This window comes from Eutrigla gurnardus, assembly GCF_963514095.1.
Source record: "Eutrigla gurnardus genome assembly, chromosome: 2".
NCBI lineage: Eukaryota > Metazoa > Chordata > Actinopteri > Perciformes > Triglidae > Eutrigla > Eutrigla gurnardus.
Genome location: NC_139916.1, coordinates 19,455,643 through 19,473,886, shown reverse-complemented (window position 1 = coordinate 19,473,886; position 18,244 = coordinate 19,455,643). Strand labels below are relative to the sequence as shown.

Here is an 18,244-nt window from a genome sequence, read left to right as displayed (position 1 = left end):
GTTTGTCACCTCGCGATAAACTGACCGTGTCATACGATAAACCCCTGCACACGAAACGCACCACAATCACCGTGCGGCGGCTACATCAGAAGCACCGCGCGGCGGCTCTGTGTTCTAGAACGATTCTAAAGGCGCGTGCCATAATAGGGGCCTCTCGCGTCACCTGCCCGCGCTGGCTTCGCAGCAACAAGCATTTGATTGGGGTCGCTGTGCGTGCGATAGGCGGAACCCGAGCACTCTTCACATCCCACTTTTTTTTTTTTGGAGGAGATTACGAGGACAATTTAGTGGGAGACACATGACGCGAGAGGCAGCTCGGAGGGAAGGCGGACGAACGTAGCCGGACAGAGGCAGGTCGACAGCACGCCGAGGGTCGAGGCAGAGCGCAGCAGCGAGCGGAGGCGACGTCTGTGTGGAGATATTTGGAGTTGTAGGAGGACGCCGGTACTTTCTCCGGTAAGGAGCCGTTTTAACGTCGACGCGTAGCCCCCGTGACGCATTTAAACTTAGCAATGAACGTATTGTTATTGTTTTGTTTTTTTCCCGGAGATGCGGGAACCTGAATGTTAACGGTACATTTGAATCAAAGCGAACGGTCCTCGTGCGCGGTCGTGCATATAAAATAAACGGGGGTTTAAATGCAAAGTAGAAGTCAGGTCGAGAAAACGTTGTTATAAGGGTTTTATTCGAGCGACCGCCACATAACATTTGCACGACAAACCGTGCTGCACTTGCTCTTCGTGTGCAACGTAGTGTTGAGATCCAGTCTGACACACAGACTCCTCTTCTTTTCTTCCGTGCAGCTTAGCAATGATTTGGTACACAACTGGATACGCGTTTACTGAGCTTAGTGTAGAAGCTCTGATTAAAACAGTCATCCCTCTGGTGCCCTGTCATCACCGAGATCAAGTAGATGAGTGAGATCTGGAAGCTCCTCCGTGACCCTGCTTCTTCTTTTTCATGTCTCCGAGTGACCACTGGATGCTCTCGGAACACTCCTACTTTTTACTGCATTTATGGTGCTCGGCGGTAATGACATTGTTTCAGCAATACACGTCTGAGGCATACAGCTGCAAAATGCACTACACAGTTTAAAGCTTCGTGTTTTTTTTTATTGCCTGTCATATTTTTAAGTCGTGCCAGCGCATCATCCACAGCTGGCTCACACCACGTCACAACTCGGCTAAAGGTGCCATCTGGTCCTTATGTCTGGTGATCTTGCCTCGTCTGACAGGCATATAAAGCCTTTTTTTGTTGTTGGTGGAATGCCAGATCTGAGCTGAAAGTGGCCAAAAGCAGCCCTCAAATAGTATACATCATACAGAAATGAAGCATTTGCAAATTGCTTTGGTTTGATTGGTCTAATTTAATGTCAAAACATGTAAGAAATTCATTTTCTAACATGCATGCAATAAAGCAGATTTATCATGAAGGCAGTACACATTATATGCATAAATGCATAAAGTTTAGCAAATGTATTTATGTATCCAGAAAGGTGCAAAACACCTCATAGACTGAATAAATCTTAAAACAGCAGCACGGCTTATGGAGGGACCTGCAGCAGGCAAAGTCCCCAGTCGTTCACTTCCCCATGATGAGTCACTTCAGGGGCTTGAGGGCAGCAGGTGAGACCCTGTGCTAGACTTGACAGTCCGGAGCAGGCGAGACATGAGCTCATGGTCTCTGCTGTTGTAATAGACTGACTCCTCTCTGGCTTGTGGTGGGCATGTGCTGACCCTCTCCAAACCGTGTCCACGAATGAGACCACAGTGCCAACAGACTGATCCAGCCACGGCCGGCATTGTGGCACTCTGAGCTTTGTGGTGTGTGATTAACGTCTGCATTTCTTTCAGACTGTGTCCTTGTACATGTATGAGAGTGAAAGCATGTGTACACACGTGTGTTCGTGCACGTACAATATTGAATTAGAGATTGGAAATAAAGTGTGAAACGAATGTCATTGGCATGCGAGTTGATTACAAAATGTATTGATTGATGAGGAAAGAGGAACAGAGGGGCAAGCGCTATGCTACTAAAGTCACGGCCCTCATTCACAACGGCTATAGAAGCTACATGATTGAAATCCTGGGCAGCATATCAAGATTCACCTTGGTATTACTTCTTCTCTTTCAAGCTTTCAAGACATTTTTATGGATGCCTTATCTTTCTTCAGTATTGGATAAGACACAGATAATAACTAAGTCCCTATTTGATTCCGATCAAAACTCTGTGTCCCATCGTGTTTTTATGCTGCAGCAGGTTATGTTTGCCTGTGCTGCGAGAAGAAAGGAACACCCTGCTGTGAATTGTCGGATGGTATTAAACTATGAAAGGACAGAAGCTTCTCATTGGACTTGAGGTTTTACAGAGATTTGATTTTGGTCTTTCAAAAAGGCAAAATGAAGTATTTTCTTAACTTTGTCCTTTCATTGGTTTCAAAAAGCCAACATCCAAATTATATTTTGTCAGTTTTACAGATGACCTGCTTTGTGTTTTACAAAAACAGGCAAAAAAGGAACGGGATAGAAAACCTAGCCCCTAAGGTATATCTATCCTTTTGAGGGTGTAGAAGAAAATGAGTTACCTCACAGTTTTCATTTAATCTCATCCTAATATTCCTCTGGTCAAGTGTGTCAATTTGATTGTGGTTAACTTTTGTTATTCTGATTAGAGGAAGTATTTCACTTTGATCTTGAGATAAAGACCTTTTGTTTCCCCCCTCCCCAGACCGACTCCGAGAATCTTCACATCTCAGCTATCTCACTTAAGCCCCTTTTAGACACACGTTTCCACCGTAATGGCGGAAAGGCTTGTCAAAATATGGTGTGAACCGCTGCGTTTAGATAGAACTTTGTTTGTGGCGTTTAGCTAGCACCCCGACTTTGCAGAACGAGTGAGACGTCCCACAGAGCGGCCGCGGTCTTATGGACTCATCGGCCATGTGACGTATTCAATGAATGTCGGGAATCTGATTAGTTTGATGCATCAAAACAACTACAAAAGGTGAACTTTTGCTCATCTCGCATATTTACGCGACTCTTCAACTGCAAGCAATGTTGCTGTGAATCATAAACATGTCGAACTGTATAACGGCGGCCTCGTATGAGCAACTTCTGGCGTTTTATCTTCTTCGGATCTACACTGTCAACTTCCCTCTCCACTGATGGTGATTAAATCTCAACTGAACCAGCCATAGAATTGGACCTGAAGAGTTTTTCTTCCACAGGGGCATTCAGGCTCATTTGCTTGTTCCTAGTCATCTTGCAGTATTTCTACAATTTCTAAGTGCAGATTGGTCTATGAAAGAGTTGTGTCACACAAGGTCATATCACATAGAACTCCTCTTAGCAATAGACTGGTATCGTAGGTAGGCGAAAACTGTTATTCCTTCCACACTGTGTCTCAGTCTCACATGTCTTATGGAAACAGCTGCCTTATGATATTGCAACTTCATATTTGCTGAAAAATGTACATGCACTGTTTTATCATAGTGGGACTGCATGCATAATACCATGTTAATCTCAATATTACAGCAGACCCTCAAAGGGTTTGTGTCTATGAGCTCTGAGCAGTTCAATTGAAGAGTTTTTCTTTCCTTATTGCTTAGTTAAGCTTGAATAGATAACACTATACAGGCTAGAAAAGCAGAGTTTACTATTTTTTTAAATTCTCAACAGCCAGGTTGGGAACCACAGCCACAGGTCATTTCTGTCACCTGTCCTGCTCATAAAGAGGTCAGAATAAAGGGCTGCTTGGTGTGTCTCGCTTGTATGGTTTGATTAAATTGCCAAAGATGCTTCGGAACAACGGATAGATGAAAGTCTTACCATTGGGCCACCTTATGCACCTCAACGTCTGAATAGAATCTTCTGAGTCTCAGCTGTATTTTTGCTCATTATCCATCGCTGGCTTATTGTACTCAGAGCAATTCTTGGTTCTATAAGGGATTTGATGCTTAAGCCTCACATTGATCTGCTTACAGTGCCCGCTGTGCTCAGGAGTTAGTAGATTGGGATTTGGACGTCTATGGCGCTGCGGCATGTGACAGTCAGTGGTGCAGCATCTACCATGGTGGTCAGACGGCGTGTGAGTTGCTCTTCCAGCTAGATGAATGCATCGGCCCCCGGGGTGGACTCTCTTTGGCTCTCTTCACATGTGATGAGGAGCAAACAGGAGGGATGGTGCTTTGTTTTAGAGCACGTGGTTGAGAGAAGACAGAGCTGGCATTGAGCAGTGTTGAGGGAGGACAGTGATGTTGAATTAATCATTAAGGTAATTCTTTAGGCGACACATTTGATGATTCAAAGTTCTCTAATGATAACTTATGTTATAGCGACTTGGAAATGTGGGGTTCGAAATATGAATTGGACAAAACAAGACATTTGATGATGTCACCTTGTGCCACAGAATAATGGCATGGGAATTGTTCACTGTTTTCTGACAGACTCACCACTTAATAGTAGTTTGTCTCTCTCCAGAGGGTAGTGTGTTCTGTGTTAATTTTCCAGGTCCTGCAAAGATCCCTCTGGTGCTGGTCTCACTAGTATCTCATTGAACTGCCAAGATATTCCAAATTAACACAGAATGGGAATATTGATCCAGAAAAACTGAACTTGTTGAAATGTTTGCTCACACCTACACCTGTGTCAGCAGCATCATATGATCACTTGTTTGTCAGAAATACTTCCCATATGTATTCATATAGATTCTTACCTAATGCTGAAGAATGTGCAGATGATGTTTGCTTCCACTGTGACATGCAAACTTCTTAATCTGGCAGTGAGCCTACTGGGTCTGCTTCCACTGCTGTATTTGACAGAAGTCTGAGATGAGGCCAAATATGATTTGGCATAACCATGCTAGCATTGTGTCCAGGCCAGCTCTTAACACTCTTACTTATTTATTCAGATAACATGAATGGAGCACATGTGGCATGTGTAAATACCTGTCCTAACACATCCATCCCAGTAATTTACTGCTTGGGTGATCACGCAATGTATTTCTATTGGATCACTTTTCCATAAATTCATAAGTTTTTCGTGTACATGTATGAATATCTAATTTTAATTATAATGCTTCCTGACACTTATGTTTATTTAACAGGGACAATCGGCAGCCATTATACCAGAGTTAGATCGGTACAGAGAATAAACATTGAGTCATACAAAACTAAAAGGACTCAACTTTAAAGGGACGGTGTGTAGGAATTACTCCCATCTAGTGGTTAAATTGTATTTTGCATTCAAACGGTTAAGCCCTGATTATGCTTCCGCGTAATGATCATGCAACGGCCACGCAACGGCCACGCAGTTGCTTGGAGACCTTGATGGTTCTGCGTTGGGTTTACGTGTTGAAATGCAATTCAATGCCACACCGGTAAAGGGCGGTTTTTTGTAAAGACTGACCGACCGACTGAGACTCTTGACGTATATCGTCGTTAGCCTCGTTAAAGCCTATTTGTTTACTTTCCGGCTTTAAACATCCACTATTTTTCTGAAGTTGGTGTTTTATTTCTTTGTGCAAAAGCGACAAGGTGCAAACAATAAAACGAGGTGCAAACAATAAAAGTAGCCTTTTAAAAGTTTAAATGGCGGTGTTTATGAGTGGAAACCGGATAGCGGTATCCAGCGGATGTAGTTAGCGGACCAATCACAGCCAAAGCCGCTGCGTTGGTGTTGCGTCGCCTCGACGCGCGTCTAGGATTTTTGGGAGGTGCACGTCAGGCCCTTGCGTTGGACGTAAGGGGGGTCCGCAAGGACGTAAGGGGTCCGCAAGCCCCCTTGCGTTGTGTCGACGCGGAAGCATAACTTGGGCTTTAGTGCTCTCTAGCGCATCACTTTGTTGCAACTACGGTAGCCGTTATGTACCAAGAAGCTATGACAACATGTCACTCAATACCACTTCACCAGCATTCTTTCAGGTGATGAGTTTGATATTTCAAACAAACGTGTGTGAGCATGTATAAGTAATTACTCCTCGAGCAAGATAGTGATTTATGTTGCCATGTTTCTATTGGTTTATTTTTGGTAGCCTTCCATCACTTCATCCTTCATCTTCCATAGCCTTCCAAACTATGGTTTTGGTCCTTGTAGCTCGTAGTCTATGATATTACGGTGGGAAAGAGGCATCATTTGTGTTTGAAAAACGTTTCACTTCAGATTTATTGATCCCGGAATTTTGAATCTGTGAATATCTTTCCAACTTTACCGAACTCTTTATTTCACCTAATGGCAGGTTATTGCGTAGTGTCACTGGGTCTGCATGGGCCGGACACTTTGCTCTTGTGGGCCTGATTTGGCCCGCGGGCCGCTAATTGGGGATGGCAGGCGTATAGCATCAGCTAACAACCAGACACACAACAAACACAAATGAATGTTACTAAAGTGCATTGGATCCGCTGGATTAATGCATCACGGGCAGATGAAAAAGTCCATACAAGTCCAGGGGGAACAGCGGGATGTGGGTGCACCGGTCCCCAGGATCCGTGCACCACATGCCGAAGAAAAATCAAAAGTCACTTCTCCTGAGCTCCAGGGGATCCTGCATGCGCACACTGCACCCGTCTCACTGATGTGATCTTCTTTCATTCACGCTGGCTCTGAACAAAATCGTGTTTAGGCGTCATGTCACTCCTCGGCGGTTATAGTCTTCAAAATGGCGGAACGACATGGAGGCCTCCTGAGGACTTACCCGTCCAATGTAAATACAGATAAGAAATTCTTTGCTTACGAGGATGAATCAGATTATTGCCAGAGTTAATAATACACTTATGAGGACTAGGGATGTCCCGATCCGATATTTGGATCGGATCGGCCGCCGATATTAGCAAAAAAATGCATATCAATATCGGATCGGCCTGCACGGGAAAATCCTGATCCGGACTCCCGATCCAGTTTTTTTTTCAAAACTCCGATGTAGGTAATCCATTCCAGTTTATTTCAGTTTTTCCCCAAAATCCGGTCCGCGTTTTCCAGCACACCTAGCGACCTGTCCAGCATCCCCTAAACAACAACAAGACGGACTTGTCTGTGCATGTCCCACTAAGAATTTAAAGTTATCGATAAAAATGTCAGCTGTGTGTTTATTTAACACTGTTAAAAATAAACAGGTCAGCTTCTCATTATCAACTATTGTGGATTATTCAAACTAACCTAATTAAGTTGGCCAGTTGTTCTTAAGAGTAAAACCCTTTTCAACATGAGTCTGACAACAAAATAAGTAAATATCTTTAATCTTTGATACATGCTTGGATCGGCCGGTATCGGTATCGGGCGATACTAAAAGCTACAATATCGGTATCGGATCGGAAGTGCCAAAAGCTGGATCGGGATATCCCTAATGAGGACATATTTATGAATGAAGATATTGATTTTAGCTATTATTTAAAATGTTACACACTGTCCCTTTAAAGTTATATCATACCAAAAAAAAAAAAGAAATGTAATACTCATGTCAGTTGAGTTTCCACCTTGATTTCGGCTGTGAACTAGAAAGAGTAAAGCTTGTCTGGTGATGCTGGGTATTGTGTTCTAAAGGTTTGCAGCTCCAATAGAAAAAGCTGACCAGCCACATTCAGTGGACCTATACTCCACTTCAAAGTTGCACTTGGTAGATGCTCTTTGTCATCGGAGTAAAGCAAACTCTTGTCAGCTGGACGGGAAGATTGTGGGTTATTTTGTACATTAAGCAGGCGTTTGCATGGTTGAAAAGGTCAAAAGGTTCTACTTTTTCTTAATACAGTGATGATATTTGTAGGCCGTGATTCCTTGCTTCAAACCATGTATACACATTGTGGGATCATTTTCTCTTAAACTGTGTATCACCCAGTTTTAGATCACACACAAGCTGGCAGCTTGTTATAAAACATGCAGTTGTGCCTATTAAGCAGCTGAGCCCAGTGCAGCTGTTCTGAGGTGATGAGGGGCTGAGATCACATTCAAATAACAAGAATCATTTGGTCTCTATGTACAAGTATGAAAACAGATGTTCGACTGTACTGAATCTTAACCTGTCAAATACCACGAAGCAGCTCATCACCGCAAGAGAAACATAGCATGCGGCATCCTCGCTTTAATTATTTATATCCAAACTAGCGAGAAGTTGAATGATTTCCACTTTTTCATAGTTAAGTCAGCAAGAAATGCACCTGAAATTATACCTTTTTTATACTATGCATCAAACATGCACCAACATCTTATCTCTCTGCCCTTTTGTTTTGTCTCACAGGACATCACTCATATCATCAAGTCCGTTCCAGTAGCTGTTTGTACTGTTTTAAAGAAATCTTTGGACCTCTGTGTTTGGATCCGTTGCTGCTCTCGTGTCCCTTCCCATCTGCGGGGTGTCCAGTGGCAGAGTTGAGCCAGAGTGACAGAAAGTGTTGTGAGGTTCTATAAATAAATCCCATTTGCAGTGAGTCACCAGGCTGTTGCTGCACACAGGAGCATCATGAGACACTAAAGACAATCCGCACTGCCTCATGGCTGGCTTTGTCCTGGGTCCATCACCAGGTTATAGTGCTGACACTTTTGAGTGAGAGAACACCAGGCAGGTCAGGGAACCTGCTAATAGTGGTTTACTGCTATATTAATGCTGTGAATAAATACAGCTCCTTTAATGAAGTACCGTGTCGTAAACACAAACAGAACATGTAGCCGTCCCCATAAAAGGCTTTAATCAGTTTTAAATACATACTCAGTTGTGTTAATCATGGCAACCATTTCCATAACATATGAACCAAAAATAGGCTGCAATTACAACATAAAGAAACTAAATAGCCATGGCGTTCATCAGATGCTCTGCATGCATTTCCAGTGGACTTGCAGATGGTGAAGTGGGCGGATTCTGGACCCAGGCAGCAGACTCTGTTAAGGTGGTAGGGTACTCCGAAACCTTCGATTTGCGGATCAAATTGTGAGTTTTGTACTTTAAGCCACGTTTTCGTCCAAACGAAAAGCATTGTCAGTCTTGGCGTTGACTTGATGTTTGCCTGAAACTCATCAACTTTGGTGACCCTGTCTCTGGAGCCTCTGGCGCATGCCGCCACGTCTCCCCCTTTTTCCTCACACCCGTTGACTTTGATCCCCAGCTCTGGCTCCGCAAAGAAGGATCTGGCTGGCTGATCTCCACAGGACTGCCGAGGCCTCCACGATGCCCAAACCGATGCGCAGCAGGAGGAAGTCACGGCCATACCGGAGAGGCTCCTGGTACTCAGGGAGCCCCCACAAAAAGTGGCATAGAAGTGGCAAGAGGAAAAAGTCGGTCAAACTGACGCGGATCATTGTAGCACAGATCCGCTTTTTGGCTAGTAGTTACGTTAAAACAAGTCAACCAGGTTACACAGCACACTGCACAACTGCATGTCGCCCAATTTAAAATGCCTTTTTAGGATTACCGGTATCTATAAACATTTTCCTTAGATGAAACATTTTATATTATGTGTGGTGATGTGTGTGCATGAAGCCAGACAACTCTTTTTTTTACAGTGTGCCATATACGTCTCACATACGTCATTATCCATCCCTATTATCATAAGGGGATGTAGGTTACTGAGTCATCAAAGGAGATTTGAAGGCAAATTATTGCATTTTTTTCCCTACTCGGAACATACAGAATAATCCCGATTAGACACATTTGACTTGCTGAGATAATACCTCCCACATGACAGTGGATATTTAAATGTGCTACCAAAACCAAGCAGCTACAGGCAGAAAATAAAGTACCAATATGTAATATTTATATAAACAACAACATGGTGTTTTCCATTAATTTCACTGTATTTCTGTGTGTGTGTATGTGTTTGTATTTATTTATATGCATGTTTACCATTGTTCACACCATTGAGTGAAGAACCAGAATAAAGACAGATGCTTGTTAGACGCCTTCGCAAAGTGTTATTATTATACTTATTTCGGGCAGCTGTGGTGCTCACTGACACATGAAGCAGCACTTATACACGGCCTCGAATGCGACATGACATGGGGGTTACAGTGAGGCTATTCACTCCTCTGCAGCTATTTTTGTACAGTGTATGGAGTGACCTGAGTGGTTTGATCCTGATTTCCTGCTTGGAGTGAGATGGGCGCTAATCTCCACTCTATCATCATAACTGTCAGAGGTCCCAAGTCTCAACTCCCTGTTTCACAATAAAATGTTCACTGATAGATCTATTAGCTGCTCATCAGTGGAATCGTGGATATGTGTAATCTCTTAATCTGCAGGAAATCTCTTCCTGTCCATGGACAGAAAGAGAGGATGAAGAATTAGCACTAGATTATTGCCATAAACATTTTTTTTTTAGAATTGCTGTGTTGAGATCAAATGACCTGCACAGAGGTGATGTTGCTGTAGATGAATTAAAGGAAATCCATGGCTTGTTGATTGCATTAAAAACAGCTTAGCTCTTCTTTTAGTGCATCCATAGACCTGGACGTAAGAAAAAAGGAGTGAAAAGCAGTCCATGGTTGTCTGCATGCTGCAGTTTAGTAGATTAACAGTCTCTGAAAATTACAGTGGAGACTCAATTAAGAAAGCTTATGTGGCCAGAGGACTATGAGATGTCATTAATTAGTGACAGTATTACACTTTGAGATTACTCATTGCATTAACCACACACACACACACACACACACACACACACACACACACACACTGGCAAAGACACATTAAATCATTCACAGAATGAACAACGAATGCACACACGCATAGCAATAAGTGGGAATGAATCAGCATGCACTGCGTTATTTGGTTCAGGTATCATTGAAGGAATAACAATCAGTTGAGCTGCATGGCACCATTCGCCTCGTCCTCGTGGGATGACGTCTCTCAGCAGAGTTCATTACGTCAGAGCCGGCGAACTGAGGCGCTCACACTCGCTGTGTGTTGGCAAACAGAGGTGATGTTTTGGACGAGGGCTTGAATAAACACAGCCTCTGCTTTCGCTGTGAAAAGACTAATTTACTCCCACCAAGAGCGTTACAATGTGGCATCGACTCTTGCACAGGATTCAGAAGTTTGCATACCAGTGGGGAGACATTGGATTTCTAATGATGAACGTTTCTATCTCCGTCTGGTTCCTCTGTTGTTTATTCTCATTTTTTCTCTCCTATACACCTTTCTTTAAACAATGCTTCTGTTCTTGAGAAATATAATTACCTATCTATACAATCAGACAGATTGATTATCACCAGTCAGTCACTGTGTTTCATAACGTTACAGGGCAGTTTGGAAAATGAATGGACAAAATAAACGTTATTCTTTTCAAAATCAGAGTAAACTGTAATCACTCATGCAGACAATTTAACATGTGTTTTTTGATGACATCGTGTCTGAAGACTACAGAGCATTTCAGTTTTGCTGAGCATTTCCTTATGGATGCACAAGTTCTCCTTTGTTCATACTACAATGGTGCTATGTTAACTGTTGTTCAAGCCCATAGGGCTGAACTCAATTGCCATTGTGCTTATTCTAATTTTTCCTTCATTTTCTTGGTTATAACAATTAGTGATGGCTTGTTAACACATTTGATCTTCTCATACAGCAGATGGTGGTAGCAATATTTTATTGTTTATATTATAGTTTGACTCTTTGACTCCCATAGGTCTTCATTAATCCATACAGAATGCAAGATCCTTCTACCATATCCACATTTTCAACTGAATCTATTGTTTTGGAATAAATAGCTTTATTTAGAAAATAATACATGACATTAGAATATGTATTTCCGCTGCCAAAATGTTGTCCTACTTTTAAATGAGCATTTCCCCCGCAGCGCTTCAGCCACCTCCTTCTCACCTTCATTTGCTTCAAACTTGGAGGACTGGAGAATAAGCTTTTTAAAAATAAGAGGCTCTGACTGAATGAGTGTGTTTACTTCCAGAGAATTCATGTGTTACCTTTTGTTTGAATATATTGATTGTAGGAGCCACAGCGGTCCAATCAGGTCTACTGTTTCAAACTCCGCTGCCATTGAAGAGGCACCCCTTGTAGCCTTGGACAGCCCATCGAGTATGGTCCCTGAATGGCTCCCCTAAACCTCCTTGTGATTTGTGGACCATCTGAGTGGCAGCGTGGTTCTGTGCAGTGATTTGTCCCACGAGAGGCGCCCTGCCTCTGCCACTGCTGCCGTCAGCAACTCCGCTACAACTGTGCATGAACACAGGATACTGGCATTTGCTGAATTCAAGGTGGCATCTTTTCAACTGGAGCCCAGCGAAATACCTTTTCAGCCTCTCGAGTGGTCTGGTGAACTAGAGCCAAGGGGGCCCCTGCAGTATAATGATGCCTGGCACAATAGTACCACTGTTCTCCAACCCGTTCCCAGGAAACCGCACAACATGTGCCATTGTGCACTGTGCTTTGCTGCCCAACCACGTTGCCCGGCTTTAGCCAGAGACACCGAGAGGCCTGGCTGTGCAGTGGAGCTCACAGCAACGTGGTTGGTAAGACAGGTTCAGAGGACTGCTGGATGGAGACCAAGGTCGATTCATCACCTCACACTGTTTGATGTGTTAAAATAATATTACAAAAAGCTAAGTTTAAAAGGCCAGGCTGTGGAGCGGAAGAAGCCCGAGGGGGGAAAAGGGGACAGCTGAGTGGTTGCCAGGAATGGTAGTACAGACCCTGAGCATTGTTGGTGAGCTGAACCCTCCACAATAAAAGAGGGAACCAAGAGAAAAGTGACAAGCAGAAAAATGAATGCACAAAGAGGACTAGAACTGGTTAGTAGCTGGTCCTAGCTGGTTCTTCTCTTTTTGTGTCAATGCTGGGGGTTCAAATGCCCCCAACGCACTCTTCATTAAAGCCTCCACTGCTGTTTATGCAGCAGAGGAAATTCAGGGCCAACCGGATAGGGGGCTTTACTCAACTGCATCCAGGAGATACATGGCACGGGGGCCTTTCTGGGGCCCCGCATGCCAGCTGGTCAGCTACGACACCACAGCAGGAAACCCAGGAAATAGAGGCCTGACGCAAAGCCCAGTGTGTCACAGTTAACTGAAAGCTCTGCTTCCTCTGAGCGTAGACCTGTCAGCTGATGTGTCAATTATTCATGAGGGTTGCCTATTTATTTTCTAAATGGGGCCAATTTGGTCAGAATCGTCAGTCGTTGTCAGTCCTATTATGCCACAACTACAATATGTCATTTAGTCAATTACTTTAACAGGTCCACAAACAATTTTGAATTCCCATCTTGACATCTCTTTTGTCAACCTCTCCCTGGGCATTCGCAGAGTGATTTGGAGTTCAGTCACATCCCCATTGGGCCTTAAGAGAGATACAGACTCGCTTGGTTACCCTGAGGGTGGCCTCCTTTATCTTCCCACGTGTCTTCGCTTGTTGGAAACTAGGAAATGATAGCATCGCTAGTGCCAATGCACTCAATTTCTGATTGAGTTGGACTTCCTGATAGAATTTAAAAAAAATGTTATCTCCACTTTAAAGCAACGGTTACATCATTTTCAGCAACTATTGAGAGATGTCAAATAAAGTCTGTACATGGTGAGAAGAGGCCTAATCAGCCACAATGAGTATAATCACCTGTGTGGTTATATAGCGGTTTACATGTTCATATTGTATGTTGACTGTGTGTTTGACATTTAAAAATATGTATTCAATATGCCTTCCCCCATTTATTGAACATTGGTTTTAATACGTTATAATGTCCAGTGAAACGCACATATTTCTACATTTTGTGATTTTGAATTTTCAGGGTTTTATCTAATTGCCTCTATCTCTTTCCCCCCCACAGATCCCAGCAAGAAAATAGATACTTCACTCTGAGAGTACCTTTAAAACACAGCCTCCAACGTTGATACATTTCAACTGATTTATTATTACATACACACGGAGGCATAAGAGCAGATATGAGTGAGGATAAACCAGCCGATAATGTGGAAACTGCCCCTGCTGAGGTGAACGCTATTCCTAATGGGAAAGGCCATGAGCCCGGGGAGGAGATCACGGCATCGGCCAAAACACCACCTGCAGAGGCCGGTGAAAAGTGAGTATAATCCTACTTAACACAGTCTTTGTTATCTGTTTAGAATTAGGATAGAATTCAATGCTTGTCATGATACAGGAGTCACGTAATCCTAGTCCATGAGTCAAAAGAACACCCGCCAATTACCGGAGGTCTCACATGTTTTGTCTCCAGCGTCACACGCTGTGTGTTAACAGATCATCGAGTGAAATAGGAAAGATGTCATGTGCAGCTCTGTGCCTGTTTCTTTGGTAATCTTCAGATTCACTCCGGCACAAGGAGAACCTGTCAGTCACTTATAGAGGCAAGATGTCATTTGACTGGAATTCTGTATAAATCAGCTAGAGCTGTTATAAAAAATATTACCTACATGGAAGGCCTCAATACATTAGGGAGGAATATAAAATAGCACAATCCCCGAAAGTTAATACTGTATGTCCAAAAACTGCCTGGTGATGTGCCGTTGAGCAAGACATTTACCTCCCATTTGTTCTCATTTGTGCTGGAGCGAGCTAAATGCCTCATTATCATGTCACTGTTTGTTTTTGTTTCCTTTTCCAATGTAATAGATGGTTTAATTATAATGTCTCTCTGAGATACAGATGATAATTCATAGATGGTCCCTTCACTGCATTACTTGCCTAATTATATAATAACTGAGGGTGTTGTCTCTCCACTTTGTGCTCTCGTTGGGTGATGGATGGCCTCTCTACACTGCTTGTAGGGAAACTGTACCCAACAGTACCCAGAATGCTAGGTATGGTTGTTATGAGGAGCAGAGAATGTGTTTCATATGCAGTGTGCTTTAACTTATTATAAGCTGGAGCCTGTTCTAAAAAGATGAAATTGCATAGTTTGTGACACGTATTGGGTGCTTTTTTTTGTGGTGTGACTTCAAGTTATTTATATATATATATATATATATCTTCCCCCACAGAACTGAGAATACAGAGGCAAACCTCCCAGAGAGCCAGGAGTTCATGGAGGACAAGAAGACCATTCGCTTCACAGATGTAAGTTCATACGCAGCCAGTTGACTATCATGCATCAGATCAGATGATCTAACATGTTTGTTCCTCTGCTCTGTGTTGTATTGGTAATAGTTTGAGGGGAAAACCTCGTTCGGGATGTCTGTCTTCAACCTGGGCAACGCCATCATGGGAAGTGGAATCCTAGGACTGGCATACGCCATGGCCAACACGGGGATCGTCCTGTTTTTGTAAGACATTCAAATGCATTTTAAAACACTTAATGTGTAACTCCATGATTACACAATTGGGAGGATGATGATGTTCACAGAAGTGTTCTCGCTAATTTCTGGTGGTTGATTCTCTGCCTTGAACCAGTGGGTGGATGTACTGTATGTAGAAGGGCTTAACGTATAAAAGCCTCTGCCACAGGATAATGACGCCGTAGTCGACTGTCAGGTTAATCGTTTATATTCTCATGCTCTGTCTTATTTAAATTCACTGGAGATCTTATGACATGTGAGCTGCAGTGAGTGCTCACAGTTGTGCTTTATATGCTATGTGATCACGTGAAAGTGAAATACATAAGACAAATGCAGAACATCACCAGCCCTTAAAGCTTATAGCCGGGCCAGTAGCTTGATTTCAGGAAATACACAAGCTAATGGGCATAGTTTTGACGTTGGCTGGATTCTGCATACTGTGTTGTGGAATATAATTAAAACTTGGTGGTGGTCAAAGCTTTACCCACTCATCAAGGACTTACATGTGTTGCTGAATTTAAAATGTCCCCTTTTTCTCATGAGGTTTCCAGCTGTAAGGTTGATCTGCTCTGTTGATAATCGCACCACCAGAAAGCACTGACAACATCAACACTTTAACCTCCTCGTTCTGTTTTGACACCTCTTCCTGATGGCACTCGATTGTGAGGCGTCTGGTGCAGAAACTGGTATTTTTCTGTGATCGATGAAAGGGCGCTGCAGTAAGTCCCCCAGTATTATATTTATTTAGAAAAATTAGGAGCCGCTGTTTATTTAACTAAGCGTCCCTGAATCCAAATTACAATACAGTGCCCCGGTGAGGGGCCAAGCAATGTTTTGGATGTTTGTATAACTCTCGGCTTGTTTTAAATGGATTTGTAGCCATGATGATAGCTACAAAGCTAGTTTTACTCTCCCTGCCCTAAAATATTGGTCGAGGACCTTATTTGAGCTCTTTTCCAGGGAAGTCATGTCTGCAGGATTGTTTCCTCGTGTTAAAGAAAGCCTCTTATTTTGAGCTGAGTTGTGTGACTGTGGTTTTTCATGTTGTCCAGACTTGCTGAACACCGTGTCACCAAACATCTTAGACAGGAGCTGAAATTAACTCGAGCCTATTAATCTTCATTTAACTGCAATGAATACAAATAGTTACTATATCGCCAACACGCCTACTTGTGTGCAGATTGCTAGTACGTGACTGAATGCAGCAGTGAGTGTATATTTAACCGCTCTGTTCGAGATGAAAGGCTGTGTCTTTGTGTCCATATCTGCATGATCTTCTATGAAACAATAGAGTAGCTACTGAGAAAAACAGATTTCTTTTCGCATTGGACTCCACGCTGGTGATCGCCTCAAAAAACTTTTTTTTAAATATTTTTTTTCTTTCTTTCTTTCTAAGGTCCTGCTCCTAATGGGGACAAAAGACCAACAATTAAATGACCATGTTTGTTTCTCAAACACAGGGAGCTAAACAAATGCAATATAAATGCCAAGAGCAAAATAACAGACCTGTTGCTTAATATTTGTATTATATGGGTTGTTCTCATTTATCTCCATTGAAAAGGTCGCCTGCTGCAGACATAATCTGTGCATTTAGCCTTGAAGGATTATGAAGGCTTTCATCCATTCCCTTCACTGCACATAAGTCTGTATGAACTGTACCCGTTCCTAATTGAAGTCACAATAGTCACAGTGTTCAGACTGCAGTGAGGTGTGATGTTTGACGTTAAGACAGTTTTTGGACTTGAGAGCCACAATGTGACTCATTCTCTTGAGCAAGATAATTTGTATCTCATGTAACGTTTTGGAATTATGGCCTGATGTTTCGTATCCCACAGTTTTGTTGGTGGGTGCAGAGGCTTCAGCGGGTCAGTGGCCTCCGCCTGGGTAGGAATGCAGCAGTTGGGACGCTGTGAGCAGAGCTACAGTGATCCGAGTGCGTCCGTCTGTCAGCTGATCTGTCCTCCCACTTTCACTGACTTGACGGAATCCTCCAGCGAATTCTTTTACATAGTCTGAAAAAAAAAACAGCAACAAAAAATCTGTTAACTGGCCAAGAGTTGAAGTCGAGTTGAAAGACATGCCTGTCTGGCTTTTCCAAAGGGAGAGAGGAATGAGAGAGTGTGTGTGTGAAAGAGAAAGTTAATGCCGCCAACTGTGACAATAAAAGAGGGAGAAAATAGGAAATGGTTGGAATGAGGTGGACCGGGTCAGAGTAAGTCAGTAGATCATGGACCCATTCACAAAACTTCCTCTTGCTGGAGATTCTCACAAACGTCTAAGAAGGTTTCTTAAGCATCCCCCTTAAAATACGAATCCTCGTAATAGATTGTAACTTGTGCACCTGTTGGGCCAATTTAAACACAGTTGATATAGCAGCTTTTCCCAGTATTATATCAGGTCATTCTACTCTCATCTGTCTATACGAGTGCCAATACTATTGTTCAAATACCTAAATTGAGAAATAAACATTGTGTTCTGCAAAACGTTTTTAAATGAAAGAAGCCAAAGTTAAATGTTAAATGTCATTAACACAAACAGCCATATACTGTATATTTCACATTATCAGTAAATAATGAGTCGAAATTAATTTTTAAGGTTTCATGTGCACATTCAAGAATGCTGATTTTAGGCATCATTATGACCCAGGTTTCTTAGATTTGGAAAATTAGAACATGCTCACATTCTCATCTTGGTTGATTCCTGCAACAGCAGAATATGCTTTTGGAGTGGATTACATTTATTCTAGGAACCAAAAAAAAAAAAAATCCAATGATCAAATTAATCAAAAAGGATAGCAGCTCATCACTGCAGCATAATTGGCCATGATTTGGCAGGCAAAACAGGGATTAGACCCAAATACAGACAGATGAGGAGGCAACAGGATGATGAAAAGCCTACAGTGATCAAGAGTCCAAAGGCAGTGGGTTCAGCAGACAGGTGACAGGCTGACAGGACTGCAGGTGATCTATGTGGAGAGTGGCTAATGAGGGAAATGGCAACAGGTGTTCAGGTGGGAGGGGCCGTCAGTTTGGCAG

General features: G+C 42.8%; 1 protein-coding gene across 2 annotated transcripts in view; it reads left to right on the top strand.

Annotated features, from left to right (window-relative positions):
- Positions 1 to 295: 295 nt before the first annotated feature.
- LOC311019944 (sodium-coupled neutral amino acid transporter 3-like) overlaps positions 296 to 18,244 on the top strand; it is a 31,445-nt gene continuing 13,496 nt past the window's right edge. The window contains exons 1-5 of one of the 2 annotated variants that reach the window (XM_084019611.1): positions 296 to 456; positions 13,748 to 13,999; positions 14,703 to 14,735; positions 14,916 to 14,991; positions 15,082 to 15,197. In XM_084019611.1, coding sequence (XP_083875737.1) covers positions 13,863 to 13,999; positions 14,703 to 14,735; positions 14,916 to 14,991; positions 15,082 to 15,197 — 362 coding nt within the window. In that variant the 5' untranslated portion in view covers positions 296 to 456; positions 13,748 to 13,862. The remainder of the gene's footprint in view (positions 457 to 13,747; positions 14,000 to 14,702; positions 14,736 to 14,915; positions 14,992 to 15,081; positions 15,198 to 18,244) is intronic. The other variant, XM_084019612.1, reaches the window with a different exon arrangement.